Below are 13,908 nucleotides of genomic sequence, written 5' to 3' on the forward strand. Positions count from 1 at the left end.
TTTTGGTTTAAGGTTCGAGTGGATGACATAACATTGGTAAACGCCTTGGCAGGCACGAGAAAGCACGGCAACAGGGTCAAGAGCACAGACATGAGGAAGGTAACATTAGCAGGGAGGTGTGATTCAGCTGGTATCATTTTCGGAGGCTACATGGAAGCCGCATGTGCTTGAATCCTGCACGCTGAACGCCATGCCTATGCCATTCCCATTCCCTGTCAAATCGTGGTGACGTAGCTTGGATCCGAGTGAAGAGTTTACTCCTCCTCCTCCTCGCCGCCCTCCTCATCGTCACCACCCTTCTCGGCAGCCTTGGCCTTCTTTCTGCGGACACGACCTGGACGTCCTCCACCAAATGGCGAGCTGAGAGCGAAGTCGATGTGCTTCTGAGAGTCGAGACGGACGATGAATGATGGGACGTTGACAATCTGCTTGCCGACACTGATAAAAGGGTTAGTGTGTGTTTGACGGCTGTGGACGTTGACTGCTTACCGGATGTGACGCTGGCGGATCAGGACACGGGCGTGGTGGATGGACTTGGCGAGACCGAGCTTGTAGACGCAAGTCTGAAGACGACGCTCCAAGAAATCCTCAACCTTCAGGGCCAAGACGTAATCGAGCTTCATACGGGACTCGTCAAGCACACCGACACGGACCAGACGACGAATGAGGGCATTTCCTTCGAAGAGGCGCTTTGGGTCCTTCTCGTCGAGGGTGAGCAGCTGACTGAAGTCGGTTTGTCAGAAGTGACCAAGCAAGCCTGTTTTTGGGCAATATCGCGTCTTACCGGGCAGCACGACGAATCTTGGAGAGAGTGAGCTGGACACGCCACACCTCACGCTTGTTGCGGAGACCGTATTCACCGACGATCTTCAACTCGGAGTCACTGTGCGACTATTAGATTCCATTGACTTAAGCAGAGCAAGCTCTAGCTCAGTGGCCATTAGGAGTGTACGCACAGACGAGCGGCCTCAAAGGGACGACGTGGGACCTTGTAGGTCTTGCTGTAAGAGCGTCTGAGACATAGTCAGCATGTGAAGGTCTTCTGGAGAACTGCAGGCTCTGAGGATTTGGCAGTCTTGAAGCCGTGCGATAGCTGTTGTGCGGTGCGATGGTGCAGTATTTTCCTGTTCCAGCAACATTTGGTGTATTTCTTCGTTCCTGCCGTCCTTTGATTCTGCTCTTGCTTTGACATTCCACCAAGATGCCGATGCGTATAAAACTCGTGGTGCTCGCGCGCCAGTGTTCGATTGCAAGAATGCCGCATCGCATCGCACCGCATCGCACCGCATCGCAATTCGCATTGGTCCAGAGACTGCCTTATCCTCGCTGTCGCCGATGATGTTGACTTACGGAGCCATGGCTGTGTTGTCGGATTGCCTTCGTCGAGGTCCTGCTGAGGGAAATCTAAAGCGTTGCACCTGGAGAGATCGAATTCATGTGTGCGCTAACGACGGAGCTATCCGGTCCGCCCTTGCCAAGGCCGAATTCTTGCACCCACGAAAGCCAGCAGCAGTGACTTCGAGATTCAGCAAGCACGTTGTTGCGCACAGAATGTGAGTGCACACTTGAAGATCGGTCCATTGCAGCCAATATACTGACATTACATAGAATATCGACCACTTGACGTATGCGACGAACGCCTCATTCGCTTTGCACCAACGCCGACTGACGAGAGAATTCATAGCCCTCCAATACCGTCACAATGGGTCACGCCGCAGGTCTTCGCGCAGGCACTCGCTATGGTCAGTCACACATGTACAGAAGACAAAAGATGCGGAGCAGTGGTGGAAATGATGGGAATGGTGGAAATGGCAGAGAAACAGCGGCTAATATATTGGAACAGCCTTCTCCCGCGACTTCAAGAAGAAGGGTATGATCCCTCTCGGAACCTACCTCAAGCAGTACAAGGTCGGAGACATCGTCGATGTTGTCGCCAACGGTGCCGTTCAAAAGGGCATGGTACGTAGGATCCCAAAGCCAGACATCACACATGGCTTTTGATGCATATGCGACATGATGCGCCAAGATACGATAGAGAGGCAGGACTAATGAATTACACAGCCATATAAGGTCTACCACGGAAAGACCGGTGTCATCTACAACGTCACGAAGTCCGCTGTCGGTGTCATTCTCTACAGACAAGTCGGCAACCGCTACATCGAGAAGCGCATCAACGTCCGTGTCGAGCATGTCCGCCACTCGCGCTCGCGAGAGGAGTTTCTTACTCGTGTGAAGACCAACGCTGCCAAGAAGAAGCAGGCCAAGGAGACCGGCGAGCGTGTCTATCTCAAGAGACAGGCTGCCGTTCCACGGGACGCACACACTGTCAGCGGAAAGGACAACAAGCCAGAGAACGTTGCACCGATAGCCTACGAGACCACGATCTAGAAAACTGGAGTGGGAATTGTCGGCGTGCTTTTGCAATGGGCGCATATGAGGGTGGGGCATTGGCTTTTGATGACGGGCATTATGAGCAGCGAATGTGGTCCAGAAAGGAATTTCGCATGCTGACCCAAGCCTTTCCGTAGCCAGCGAATTGAACTTGCATGCTTGAAGGACTGTGAATATGTGACTGCACTTTGTTTCTGCTTATGGGCAATAGACCAGACGCCGCGGCCTTTTCCACGCAGCCTGTCAAACAAATCCTTGCAGAAAAGTCACGCGAGTCAGGAGCCAAGACTCTGAACCTCGACTCAACACTTCCACCGCAAGAACACATCACTTCCCATCAAACACAAAGCAGCGCGGACGCGCTTGGCATTCTAGTATGTCGCCATCATCGTCTGCAGCAGCTATACCTTCTCACGTCCGCTCCAGACAGTCCTCGAATACGACTTCCGCACCTGATCCGGCCACAAACGTACTAAAGCCTAGACCATCGTCCAGACCACAGTCTCCAAATACATCATCACCTTCTACAAGGCCTGCACCACATTACACCGTATTTATTCGACTGCCATTTGTGCGAGGTTCTTTCCAGGATCCAGCTCCTTCCAACTGGAATGCCACCAAGGATAAGCAATTATGGAAGCTCATTTCGAAGGCGTCCTCAAACGATTTGGACTGGGAGGGTCTGAGCCATGATTTCGACGTCGAACTTTCGTTCCTGCTCATGCAAGCGGCATGGCTGACAGAAAGGCACATGGAACGTATGCGAAAGCAAGTGGGCAGAATTGGTGGCGTGGCGGCTGGCACGGGCAGTGGCTCTGCAGCAGGCAGTACCGGTGGTGTGAAGATGGAAAGGACTGGTAGTAGAGGTATCTCAAATTTCCAAAATAAAGCTTCAGTTCAGGCTAAGAGGTGCGCAGATTCCAAAATGCCCTCAGGATCCATCACAACCACAGTGCGGCGTGGCAGCTCCTCTCATCCTTCGGCAATAGAGACGGGAGGTCTACCAGTATCCGCAACGCCAACTTCTGGACATCCACCAATATCACGAACGCCTTCTTCAGCTACCGTCACGCAGAGTAAGATTTCTGGCTCGACAGCGAAGCAGCAACCACTTCGCGAGCGAGCACTGCGCGGATCATCTGGCTCTGCGCGTAGGCCAACCAAGGTCTCACCGTCAACACCGAGCTCCCCCAGGAATGACTATTATGAAGACGCTATTGAGCATGAAGAGCCGTCAGAATCGGATTCCGAGGAGGAGCCATCGACATTGTCAAGGAGCCAAGCTTTCCGCCGACCTCTTTTGGCCAAGAAGGCGAAGCCGTCTCTAGCCCCTCTCTCCTCTGATGGGGACGAAGAAGCTGACGATGATGATGACAGCAGCCCGGGTGGTTACTTGCCATTTGCTGGTGCTTCAAAATCAACTAAAAGGGAAGATGTGGCAGCCACGATTCGTGGCTCTCCCAAAGAGACTCCGCAACAACCAGCAGCGCAAATAGCACCTCGTACCGTAAGACCGCCCGCGCGGACTGCAACGACGACGACAGAATCTTCCGCATCATCGGCATCTTCTGCTGCAGTCATCATGCATCGCCAGTTGTCCACAGACTCTGACCAGCCTCGCCGTTCGAGCGCAGACATACCAGCAGGCAGTAGCACTAGTCACCAGCGCCGTGCCTCGGTCGGCTCTATCGCACAAAGACCGCCTGGACCTCTTTCGCCACGGCATCGGGCACAGCTGGCATCGCTCAGCCCACGATCAAATAGGAAAGATGGTTCGGAAGGAAGTCCAAGCATGGGCTCCTCGTTCTCTGACCTTGATGACGCGAGTGTAACACAGAGTGCTCTGGAAGATGCCTTGATGAGCAATATGCGTGCGCAAGGCGGTAGTACCATGAGTATGGCTGGAAGAATGAGTTCGTTAAGAGATGCGCTTGGTAGAAGACATGGATGAGAGACGAAAGCGAGCAGCTGCCAAAAACGCGAGCAGATTTCAGCAGTCGCATCGATCCTGTTTTGATGTACTCCACCATCATCGACTCAGAGCCGAATCCATGCATGATTTCAGGACCCTCGACGCCTTCTTCGCTAGGGTTTCAGTTACTAACTCTCGCAAGAAGTGCTGCTTGGGCTTGGCAAAGATTTGTGTAAAGTACGCAGGCCAAACTACCAGGCTGGACCTGGAATTTGATATTGGATCAGTTCGGCATGCAACCGAAATGACATCTCGCAGTCCTTCAGCAATGGTAGGCTTTCGCTCCAAGACTTCTACATAAACGCACACTGGGCCGCCAGACAAAGTATCCACCACTGTCAAGTCTTGAACGTTGGTTAAATGCTGAGTCGTGAAGATGGAGCTAGAGAGGTATCTCTGTCAATACATCTACACTACTACTTAAAGAGAGAATCGTTGCAGACGAAGGATGCACTGCTGAGCCGGACGCGCCGGTTCCGCAGCCCTAAGGTGCTCTTGCCCTAAGTTGTGTTACAGCAGTGGCTTGCTTGCTGGACGCCAGCCGGATATCTTGGTCCAGAACGAGCACACAGCGAATCTGCCAACAGCAAAGACACTGGTCACGAGATGATTCATCAGAGATTCAGGGCTGAATGAATCTCCAAAATGCAAGCACGCGACACATCCTAAGATCTCGGGATTTTTCCTGCCTTGAGACCGGCCCTACACGGCTCTGGGTTGACCTCGCAATGGCGTCTTTCGCGGCCGAAACACTTCATCATTTTTTCACGTACGCATCACTTCGTAACAGCTCGTATGCGTGGCTTTCTGGCCCTACTCGCTAATCGCCCTAATTCGAGTTTCTGCTTGCCTATAATGGCATCTGTATTATGTGGTCCCGGTGGTGCGGTAACACGTGGTGGGCCCTGTCTACTGCCCGAAGGATTTTGTGCATCAATCTGGATGCATCGGCTCAATTGACTTCCTTGGGAGCGAAGAACGAAAAGGTCCTACAAGTACTCAAGTCGGCGGTTAGGGCAGCCTTCGAAATGCATTGCTCTTATGTGAGAGCGGACCGTCTCTGTTCCGGGTAAGCACAAATAGAGGTCGCATCAGTCTTTCCCAAGCCCTGACGATCAACACCATTTCCTAGCATCCGACATCAACTCCCGAGGGTCTGGGCATACTCTGATACTACCTCACTTGTGTACGATTGCACAGGCCAAGAACATACCTGACAAAACCATCCTGTTCCTCGACCTACGACGACTCTAACTACGCACTCACAACAATCGATCTCAAGTGCAAAGTCCTCCCAGCTTGTGGAGAAACCACACATCCAAACCCGCCAAGAAAAGATGGCAACATCCCTAGAGATCCTCCAACCCCAACCTTCCCTCTCATCACCAATCCACCTCCCACAACGCAGCCCACCCAATCCTCTATCCCAAGACCTCGAAACCCGCTCCCTAAAAATCGCCTCCTCCCTCGCCAACCAAGACTTCACCAACCCCTGTCTCCAAAACTTCATAGTCCCAGACTTCCGCGCAGAAATCGATACCCCAAATTCGCGAATCCCGGTCATCGGTCGAGACATATATATCGCCCAACTGAAAAAAAATCTTAAGAGTGTGAAGCTGGCGGTGGAGATTATGGATGCGAGTGCGAATGTTGATGAGGAGGCTGGGACGGCTAGTGTTTGGTTACTTCTGGGTGTGGGGACAACGGGTGGAAAGGGGGGGATGAAGAGGGAGACGGTGATGGTTTTGAGGTGGAGGAGGGAGATGGAGAGAGGGGGGTGGAGGTGTTGGCAGCAGAGTTGTGTGAGGGGGTTTTCGGGGTTTGGGATTTGAGGGTGCTTTTTCTCAGCAAGTGGAGGTGTTTGGGATGATGTTTGTTTCGAAAATGGAGGATAATCTATGGTGGTGTGAAACTGCTTTGGGCTTGCCCTCCAAAATGCCGTCCTTACTCGACCCGGTCCGTGGGCTTTCGTAGCAGAGGAAGGGTGAAGCTGAGTGCTCAACCGTTGCTGGGCTGATTGATAGGAGCTGAGGCTCGATCGACTAGCTCTCGTAGTACCTAAGGCTCAGAGAAGAGGCAGGGTTGCAATCGTATTAGGACCCCGACTTCTGCTGATCGACCTAGTATCGAGCTCGCAATGCGGAGGAGTAAATGGTCATACTCAGTCACGCTGAGCAGCGACTTCCGGCTCAGAGGGGACACTCGAAGGCCTTGAAGATCTGAACAGAGTCGAATATAGCGAAGACGATTATTCGGATCGGAAGAAGCGTCGATGTTGGTGATTACTACTTTGGTCCTTGTGCTTGCTGTTGACGCTTTCTTGAGAGTTTCTTGGTGAGTGCGACCGCGAGCGAGACTGCTCTTTCGAGGCACTGATATAAGTGGCTCCCATCTGTTGGAGGAACATGTTGCTGCGCTGCGCTGCGCTGTAGTGTGTGTGGGTTTGAGGGATTGAAGCTTTGCAAGGGTGCAAGTGCCAGGGCTTTGACTTCTGCTGATATGCTTACCTCACCGCCGACTTCTGCTTCTTCCTTCTAGCATTACTGCGCAGCTGTGTGTGATTGTGAGTCTGAAGAGCAAGGGAGAATGTCGATCCTCGGAGCGGCTCGTCTGCCACGCGCTGACGCAAATTCACGAAATCTGGGCGCGCTGACGTAGCCGATCGATCCAATGCACCATGATGGGTCTAACGCGTCGTAGTTCTTACAAGAAACAAGGCAGCGTGAGAAGGCCAGACAAACGACCTGTGCTGCTCGCACTGTTGCATACTTCCATCACCATTCAAGCATTTCTACTGCCCTACCGTCCCTGGCCTGTTCATTTGAGGCTTGTCGAGTGTCGGAGTCCACAGAACGACAGAGTTGAGAGATGGTCGGCAAGAGAGCCCTGCCAACGCGAGCTTCCACTCAAAGACAGACATCCTACAATTCCCGGCCTTGGACCAGCCGCAGTACCAATGGAGATGTCGAGAGCGGTAATGCCGAGTATGACGACTCTAATGGCATTGGAAATGGCAATGTACGTTCCAACGGCGATGCGAGACCTCGGCCGAATCTTTGGCGCTTCAAGGACGCAGCAAGAACTGCATTAGAAGACAAGAGGAGAGAAGAGCTGAAGAAGACGATACTGAACAACATCCATCGCGATGATCTAGAACAATTCCGCAAATCCGATGAAGAGCTCAAGGAAATCAAGAACAAGAAGGTGCGAAAGTTCTACGAGCGCCAAAACACTCGCTTAAACGACTGGCTAGAGGTCGACACTATTGTCATGGCGATTGCCGATGATGTCTTAGAGTCCATGGATCCCGATCCTGATCATGACGGAGACCAAGAGCGGCATGGGGGCCTTCAAATCACCTCGGGAAACATTTACGACCATTTGCCTAAGGAGGAGAAAGAGAGGCGTTCAAAAGCAGAGTGGAAAGCGAAGTGGGCCATCAATATCAATGTCCTAGCCAATATTCTTCTGCTGATTGGCAAGATCGTCGCTGCCTTTACGACTGGCTCACTTTCCTTGATTGCGTCGCTAGTAGATTCTACACTGGACCTACTGTGCACGCTCATAGTCTGGACGACCAACAAGCTGGTCCAATGGCGGTTAGACGCCTTGAGCAAACGCTTCCCGGTTGGTCGCAAGCGTCTGGAACCTTTGGGCATTCTGGTCTTCAGCATTATCATGGTCATATCATTTCTGCAGATTTTGAAAGAATCTGTGGAAAAGCTCATGCCGCTGAAAGGCGAACCGGAAAATCTTGGAAATGTTGCGATTGCTGCTCTGGTTGCGACGGTGGTGGTGAAAGGCACCATCTGGTTTGGATGTATGCCGATCAAGACAACTCAAGTTCAGGCTTTGGCACAGGATTGCAAGACCGATGTGAATTTCAACACCTTGTCGTTACTTTTCCCGCTAATTGGATATTATGCCAACATCTGGTGGCTGGATCCGCTAGGCGCAGCATTGCTCTCTCTTTACATTATTTATGATTGGGGTAACTCGGTTTTTCCATAAGCATCTGATAAGCGTTCACGCTAACCATTCCAGCTTCCACCACCTTCGAAAACGTAACGAGACTTTCCGGTCAGGCTGCCGACAACGCAACAATCCAAAAACTCATCGCCCTTGCCTACCGCTTCAGCGACGTGGTGGAAGGTTTCAAGAACGTAACAGCGTACCACGCAGGAGACGGCATTTGGGTCGAATACGACGTTTTAATGGATCCTCAGACGAAGCTGTATCGATCACATGATATTGCTGAGACGCTACAATACTGCTGTGAAGGTTTGGGAGAGGTGGATAGGTGCTTTGTTTCTATCGACTACAGCTCGACCGGTCCATCTGGACATGCCATGGACGCTGAGCGGGTGTAGAATAATTGGAAATGGTCGCTATCGATAGAGGAATGCAAAGTAGCGTGATATATATTGCACAGTCAAAGCTTATGTATATATGCTAATGTATTATCTTAGATTAGTATATGCATTTCGCTGCAGTGCTATGTAATCTATAATGTTATAGCACTTTAGTCTACTAAAGGGTATTAAGCTTTAACTTGCTACCTAGTTAGTAGATCGCGAGATTCCTCTTATATTAAGAAGCTTATTCTACTCTAGTACTAGAAGTAGCCTCGTCCTAGTATATAGTATAGCAAACAGCTTAGGTATAAATTACTATTAGATTAACTTACTTACGAGTATAATACTATAAGATTTACAAATATAAAACAACTAGCCGAGTCCTTATAAGTACTATATCGCGGTAGGAACGAGTAGACGATTTAGTAGATAAGTTGTCGTATAGTTCTACGAAGAGTTACTAAGAGAGATACGACTATATCGGCTTCCTTATCGATAAGAAGCGTAAAAGTTAGAGTATGTTTATAACACTACCCCCCCTTTAATGTCCTTAGTCTCTTAAGAACTTCCTTGTCTATAATACCTATATTCTATACCTATACAATGTATTATACTTCCTATAAGGCGGTACGGGCGCTAGTAATTAAGCGATAGCGATACGAGCGCTTTAACCTTATTAGTTAGAAGCGAGTAGATACTAGCAATACTACGCTACCGTCTTGTCTACTATAGTCTAGAAGAGCTTGCAACCCCTTGCTACGGTTAAAGACCGGTGCGGTAGGTCTTTATAGTTACTAGTATAATTATAAGGGTCGGCGATATTTAATGCTTCGCGTATTATACGTACCTTCTTAATATCGGTTACCTTTCGGAGGTAGGCACGTAGTTATCTAGAGCACGCGTTATAAGGTATATAACTCGTTACTTCTAGAATAGTTACAATAAAGCGTTATAGGCATATACTAATCGTTAGCTATTCCGTAGTATAATAATAAGGACTTTAACTCGAGATAGTAAAAGAGCTGCAATCTCTTACTACTAGAGGTAGAGCACCTTTGCAGTTATTAAGCTTATTAAGCGTTATTAGCTTGTCTACGCAGACCTATGCGATGTTTATTCGGAATCTAATCCTTCGGTAGCGGTAGTAGAGTATATCCTTATATAGACCTCTTTAGGTTGTTATACTAGAAGTCTGCAATAGAGGCGGCTAAGTGCTTCCTTATTTCTTCTTTAGGCTCTAAGGTCGCCTCTTCTAGCGGGTACCCCTTCTATTTAACCTTATACTATATATATTTCGGACCCCTCGCGTTCTTCTCTTTCGCTCCCTTACCCTTATACTTCTCTACTTATATATCTAGTACTTCTTCTACCTCGTAGTTTGTACCTTCGGGTAGGTTAGCATTATCGGAGGTATCGAGTGTCTTATCGGAAGTGTTAGGCGGTACGATAATAGGAGGCAATAGCGGCTCTTCTTATCCGGGCAGAGGGTCGGTTACGGTAGGCTATAACTAATTAGTATTAAAGACATTTTTAACTTTAATAGTATTAGGGAGTTCTAGCCGGTACGCGCTATAGGGCAGAACTTCCTTAACCTTGTAAGGTTCTATAAACTTAAAGTCGAGTTTCTTCGCCGGTCGGGCGGTTTTCTAGTTACAAGTATTAATAAATACTAGATCGCCGACTTAGTAGAAGGCGGGCAAGAAGCGCTTCTTATTTGCGAAGTCTACGTATAACGCTTAGGCCTACTTAATCTCTTAGCGCATATAAGCATATACGGCCTTTATACGAGTAGTAAACGCATCGGCGGCTTATATATCTAGGCGCTATTTATAAGGAAGGACCGTCGGCATTTCTAATACAAGATTAATATCGGTAAAGGATAGATAACGGCCGATATTCGCGAAGAATAGGGTAACTCTAGTCGTCGAGAAAACGTAGTTATTAGCTACGAATTTAGCTAAAGGCAACTAGTCCGCCTAATCGGCTTAATTATATACGTAGAATACGCAGAGATACTGTTCTATAATCTTGTTAGTGTTCTCGGACTATCTATTAGTCTAGGGATAGTACGTAGATAAGAGCTTTCGCTTTAACTCGAGTAGTGCGTATAGTCGCTTCTAGAATAATAATATAAATTGTTTTCCGCGGTCGGAGATAATCTCTTCTAGCTATCTATAGCGACTCTAGATATACCGTAGGAATACGCGAGCGTAGTATTTGGCTTTTATAGACTTAATAGGTATAAGGTAGCGTTCTTTAGTAAGTCGGTATATAATAGTTATAATATTAGTATAGGTAATATTATCGAGGAGGCTAGTTAATTCTAGAAGGTCTATAACAAAGTCGATAGCGATGCTTTACTAAGGAGCGGTTAGCGTCGGCAAAGGATATAGTAGGGACTGCAACGGTCGGTTAAGTATTTAGGTATTATAGCACGTTCGATAGTTGCGGTAGAAGCGGGCGATTATACGAGCTATTTAGGGCTAGATAAAGTTGCGGCTAACTAACTTATATGTCTTCGCTCTACCTAGGTAGCTAGTAGTAGGGCTACTATAGTAGTCCTTAATAATGCGGGTGCGTAGAGGTATATCTTCTCTAGGTATAAAAAGGCTCTAGGTACTATAGCAGTTATAGATATAGATTATACCGTCGAGTGCTTTACAATCGTTACGGTAATACTTTAGCTTTGCTAAGTATAGTACGGAGGGTTAATCGCGTACTAGTTACTCTACTACTTAGCGAGCGGGCTTATCGTAGAGTATACGGATGTCGTCGAGGATGCTCTCTACTTACTTAACTTCTATACTAGCGACGCGAAGGACCTAATAAGGTTTGATTACAACTCGTTGCTAGTGCTATAAACGGGGGTCGCTAGCTTCGGTAGAAAGGTCTTAAGATCTCCGAGTTAAGGCATTAGGTTTAGTGTTAGATTTGCTAGGTTAGTAGATAATCGTAAAGTTGAATTAAGAGAGGTATTCGGCCTAGCGAGCTTGTCGGCGGTTTAGGAGTTTAGTAGATATAAAATACTCTAGATTCTTGTAATTGGAGTAAACCTTTATAGGTATACTATTACCGTCTGCTAGCGAGTCGTTAGTAGCGAGCTTAGGGCGCTATTCTTCGAAGGCCTTTACGATAGCTATTAATTCCTTATTATAGATATCGTAGTTATATTTAGTAGGGGACATCTTCTTAGATAAGTAGGCTACGGGTCGGAGTAGGCTATTACTACCGCGTTGCGATAATACGGCGGCGGTAACGAAGTCGGAGGCGTCGGTCTCGAGGATAGTTTTAAGACTAGGCGTAAAGTAGGCTAGTATTAGCGCCTCTAGGAATAATCGCTTTAGATATTAGAAGGCACTTTTATAGGCCTCTATCTAGATAAACTTAGGTCTATTTCCGTTCTTATCTTTAGCGGTACGAGTAAGGTCCGTAAGTAGAGACGCTATCTTACTAAACTTCTCGATAAAGCGTTAGTAGAAGTTAGCGAAACCTAGGAACGATTAAACGTCCTTAACGTTACGTAGAGTTTCCTATTCTTAGATACATTAGACCTTAATAGGGTCTATTCGGATACCGTCCTTTCCGACTATTAAGCTAAGATATTTAGTCTCTTCGGTATAGAACTCGCATTTGTCGATATCGACTTAAAGGCCTACTTTACGAAGCCGACTTAGGACCTTGCAGACGTGCTATTAGTATCCTTCTAGTATGTCTAAGAATACGAGCATATTGTTAAGGTAGGCGGAGGCGAAATCGTCGAGGTATTCGCGAAGAGCTCCGTTAATCGCGCTCTAAAAGGTAGAGGGTGCGTTATATAGGCCGAATAGTATCGTAAGGCACTCGAATAACCTATATCGTATAGTAAAGGCTGTTTTCTACTTATAGCTAGTAGCGATGCGAATGCGATTAAACGCGGCGATTATATCGAGTTTAGTAAAGAACTTCTTGCTATTAAGCCGGTTAAGCGTGTCTTATACTAGGGGAATAGGGCATCGGTTTTTAATAGTAAGGGCGTTAAGTCCGCGATAGTCGATATAGACTCGAAGTCTACCGCTTAGTTTCTTAACGACGATAACTAGTAAAGGACGGAAACCAATACTACTACTACTACTTGTAGCAATAGTATAGGCTACCGAGGGTAACATAACCTATAGCAATATAGGCAGCTATGTTTAGTAAGATAGGATAACGAGACTGTCGCTTAGGCTAATAACTAGAGCCCTATAACATAGGCATTGTAGAAGTGTAATATAAACAATGTGCTATACGAGGTTAATAATCTATCTACTCTATAGAAGGAGGCCTCTTATATAGGCTTAAAACTGCCCTATAGGTATAGGGCCGGTTACTAGCTAATATCCCTCCCTTTCTTTGTATCTAACTAGACACGTTTCACATTATGCGCGCTTAAAACAAACATATATGCATCTTTAGCGCTCTTAGCTAAGGCTATTCTTAGAACTCCGCAATAATACCCCCGGGGTAGCATTAATCCTAGATGCTATAATTATATAAAAACAACTTCCTAAGCAATACTATACAGACTTACTATTGCTTTAACGCGCCGTAATCCTTACTAGTAATAACCTTATCTGCTAGTCGGCTCTCGAAATCTCCTCCGTATACGTTAAAGCTATTAGTACCGAAGTACTATCCCTCGTAGAAAGCTTAATTAACGAGGAGGTTAGTAGCCTTTTCCGTCGTAGCTTTCTCCTAATCGTATAGATATTCCTTAAGTCCTTCGTTATTAAGCTAGAGGATCTATTTAACTTCGTTCTAAACAACGTAACTTAACTAAGGAATCCTACTAACTAGGGCGTCGGAGATATAGCCGAGGCCTTCGACTAAGATAGCCGTAGGGAAAGCGAATAGTACGAAGGAGTTAGAGGATAGGAGGGCGGTTAGATTGCGGTGCGCTTTAGCAACCTAAGAGACTATTAAGTTCTCGTAGCCCTTAACCTTAGTGCCGTTAATAACGCGAGAGTAGCCTAGGTTAATTAATATACGGTTGCTCTTAGTCTTTAGATTACTATATAGTAGGTATAGCATCTAAATAGAGACCTCGCACTCCTTTAGAGGGTTGAGGATCTACTCCGCTTTACGCCCCTTACTATTAGGCTAACTATCGAATATATAGTCGAGGTCGTCGTCGGTAAGGTGCTTATTAGTAAGCTTACCGATCTTGCTTAG

At 47.5% G+C, this 13,908-nt stretch overlaps 5 protein-coding genes across 5 annotated transcripts; 3 read left to right on the forward strand and 2 right to left on the reverse strand.

The window, feature by feature from the left end:
- Positions 1-107: 107 nt before the first annotated feature.
- On the reverse strand, positions 108-1,393 carry MYCFIDRAFT_60241 (uncharacterized protein). The gene is made up of 5 exons (XM_007924470.1): positions 1,351-1,393; positions 957-1,013; positions 785-883; positions 490-723; positions 108-438 (listed from the first exon to the last, which is right to left on the reverse strand). The coding sequence occupies exons 1-5, from the start codon at positions 1,356-1,358 to the stop codon at positions 255-257; spliced, it is 582 nt and encodes a 193-aa protein (XP_007922661.1). The 5' UTR covers positions 1,359-1,393; the 3' UTR covers positions 108-254.
- Positions 1,394-1,608: 215 nt separating this feature from the next.
- On the forward strand, positions 1,609-2,712 carry MYCFIDRAFT_88767 (uncharacterized protein). Its single transcript, XM_007924808.1, has 4 exons — positions 1,609-1,625; positions 1,685-1,742; positions 1,844-1,959; positions 2,062-2,712. Exons 2-4 carry the CDS (start codon positions 1,703-1,705, stop codon positions 2,386-2,388), a joined length of 483 nt encoding a protein of 160 aa, XP_007922999.1. The 5' UTR covers positions 1,609-1,625; positions 1,685-1,702; the 3' UTR covers positions 2,389-2,712.
- A 55-nt stretch (positions 2,713-2,767) lies between these two features.
- MYCFIDRAFT_171292 (uncharacterized protein) lies at positions 2,768-4,450 on the forward strand (the record flags this gene model as incomplete). Its single annotated transcript, XM_007924809.1, has 3 exons — positions 2,768-4,304; positions 4,344-4,401; positions 4,435-4,450. The coding sequence occupies 3 exons, from the start codon at positions 2,768-2,770 to the stop codon at positions 4,448-4,450; spliced, it is 1,611 nt and encodes a 536-aa protein (XP_007923000.1).
- A 34-nt stretch (positions 4,451-4,484) lies between these two features.
- MYCFIDRAFT_171293 (uncharacterized protein) lies at positions 4,485-7,184 on the reverse strand (the record flags this gene model as incomplete). The annotated part of the gene is made up of 17 exons (XM_007924810.1): positions 4,485-4,568; positions 4,604-4,757; positions 4,818-4,847; positions 4,878-4,991; positions 5,026-5,115; positions 5,144-5,301; positions 5,325-5,384; positions 5,441-5,471; positions 5,504-5,530; positions 5,562-5,576; positions 5,626-6,285; positions 6,317-6,390; positions 6,470-6,582; positions 6,610-6,870; positions 6,908-6,983; positions 7,018-7,131; positions 7,167-7,184. The coding sequence occupies 17 exons, from the start codon at positions 7,182-7,184 to the stop codon at positions 4,485-4,487; spliced, it is 2,079 nt and encodes a 692-aa protein (XP_007923001.1).
- Positions 7,185-7,231: 47 nt separating this feature from the next.
- MYCFIDRAFT_186010 (uncharacterized protein) lies at positions 7,232-8,733 on the forward strand (the record flags this gene model as incomplete). The annotated part of the gene is made up of 3 exons (XM_007924811.1): positions 7,232-7,381; positions 7,433-8,354; positions 8,408-8,733. The coding sequence occupies 3 exons, from the start codon at positions 7,232-7,234 to the stop codon at positions 8,731-8,733; spliced, it is 1,398 nt and encodes a 465-aa protein (XP_007923002.1).
- Positions 8,734-13,908: the final 5,175 nt, after the last annotated feature.

Source organism: Pseudocercospora fijiensis (genome assembly GCF_000340215.1).
Source record: "Pseudocercospora fijiensis CIRAD86 unplaced genomic scaffold MYCFIscaffold_2, whole genome shotgun sequence".
Taxonomy (NCBI): Eukaryota; Fungi; Ascomycota; class Dothideomycetes; order Mycosphaerellales; family Mycosphaerellaceae; genus Pseudocercospora; species Pseudocercospora fijiensis.

Coding starts and splice junctions, on each gene's coding strand:
- MYCFIDRAFT_60241 (XM_007924470.1), bottom strand. Junction 724..784: donor AAGATTCGTCGTGCTGCCCG/GTAAGACGCGAT, acceptor AACCGACTTCAG/TCAGCTGCTCACCCTCGACG. Junction 439..489: donor ATCCGCCAGCGTCACATCCG/GTAAGCAGTCAA, acceptor CCCTTTTATCAG/TGTCGGCAAGCAGATTGTCA.
- MYCFIDRAFT_88767 (XM_007924808.1), top strand. CDS start 1,703: ATGGGTCACGCCGCAGGTCTTCGCGCAGGCACTCGCTATG. Junction 1,743..1,843: donor TCGCGCAGGCACTCGCTATG/GTCAGTCACACA, acceptor ATATTGGAACAG/CCTTCTCCCGCGACTTCAAG. Junction 1,960..2,061: donor GTGCCGTTCAAAAGGGCATG/GTACGTAGGATC, acceptor TGAATTACACAG/CCATATAAGGTCTACCACGG.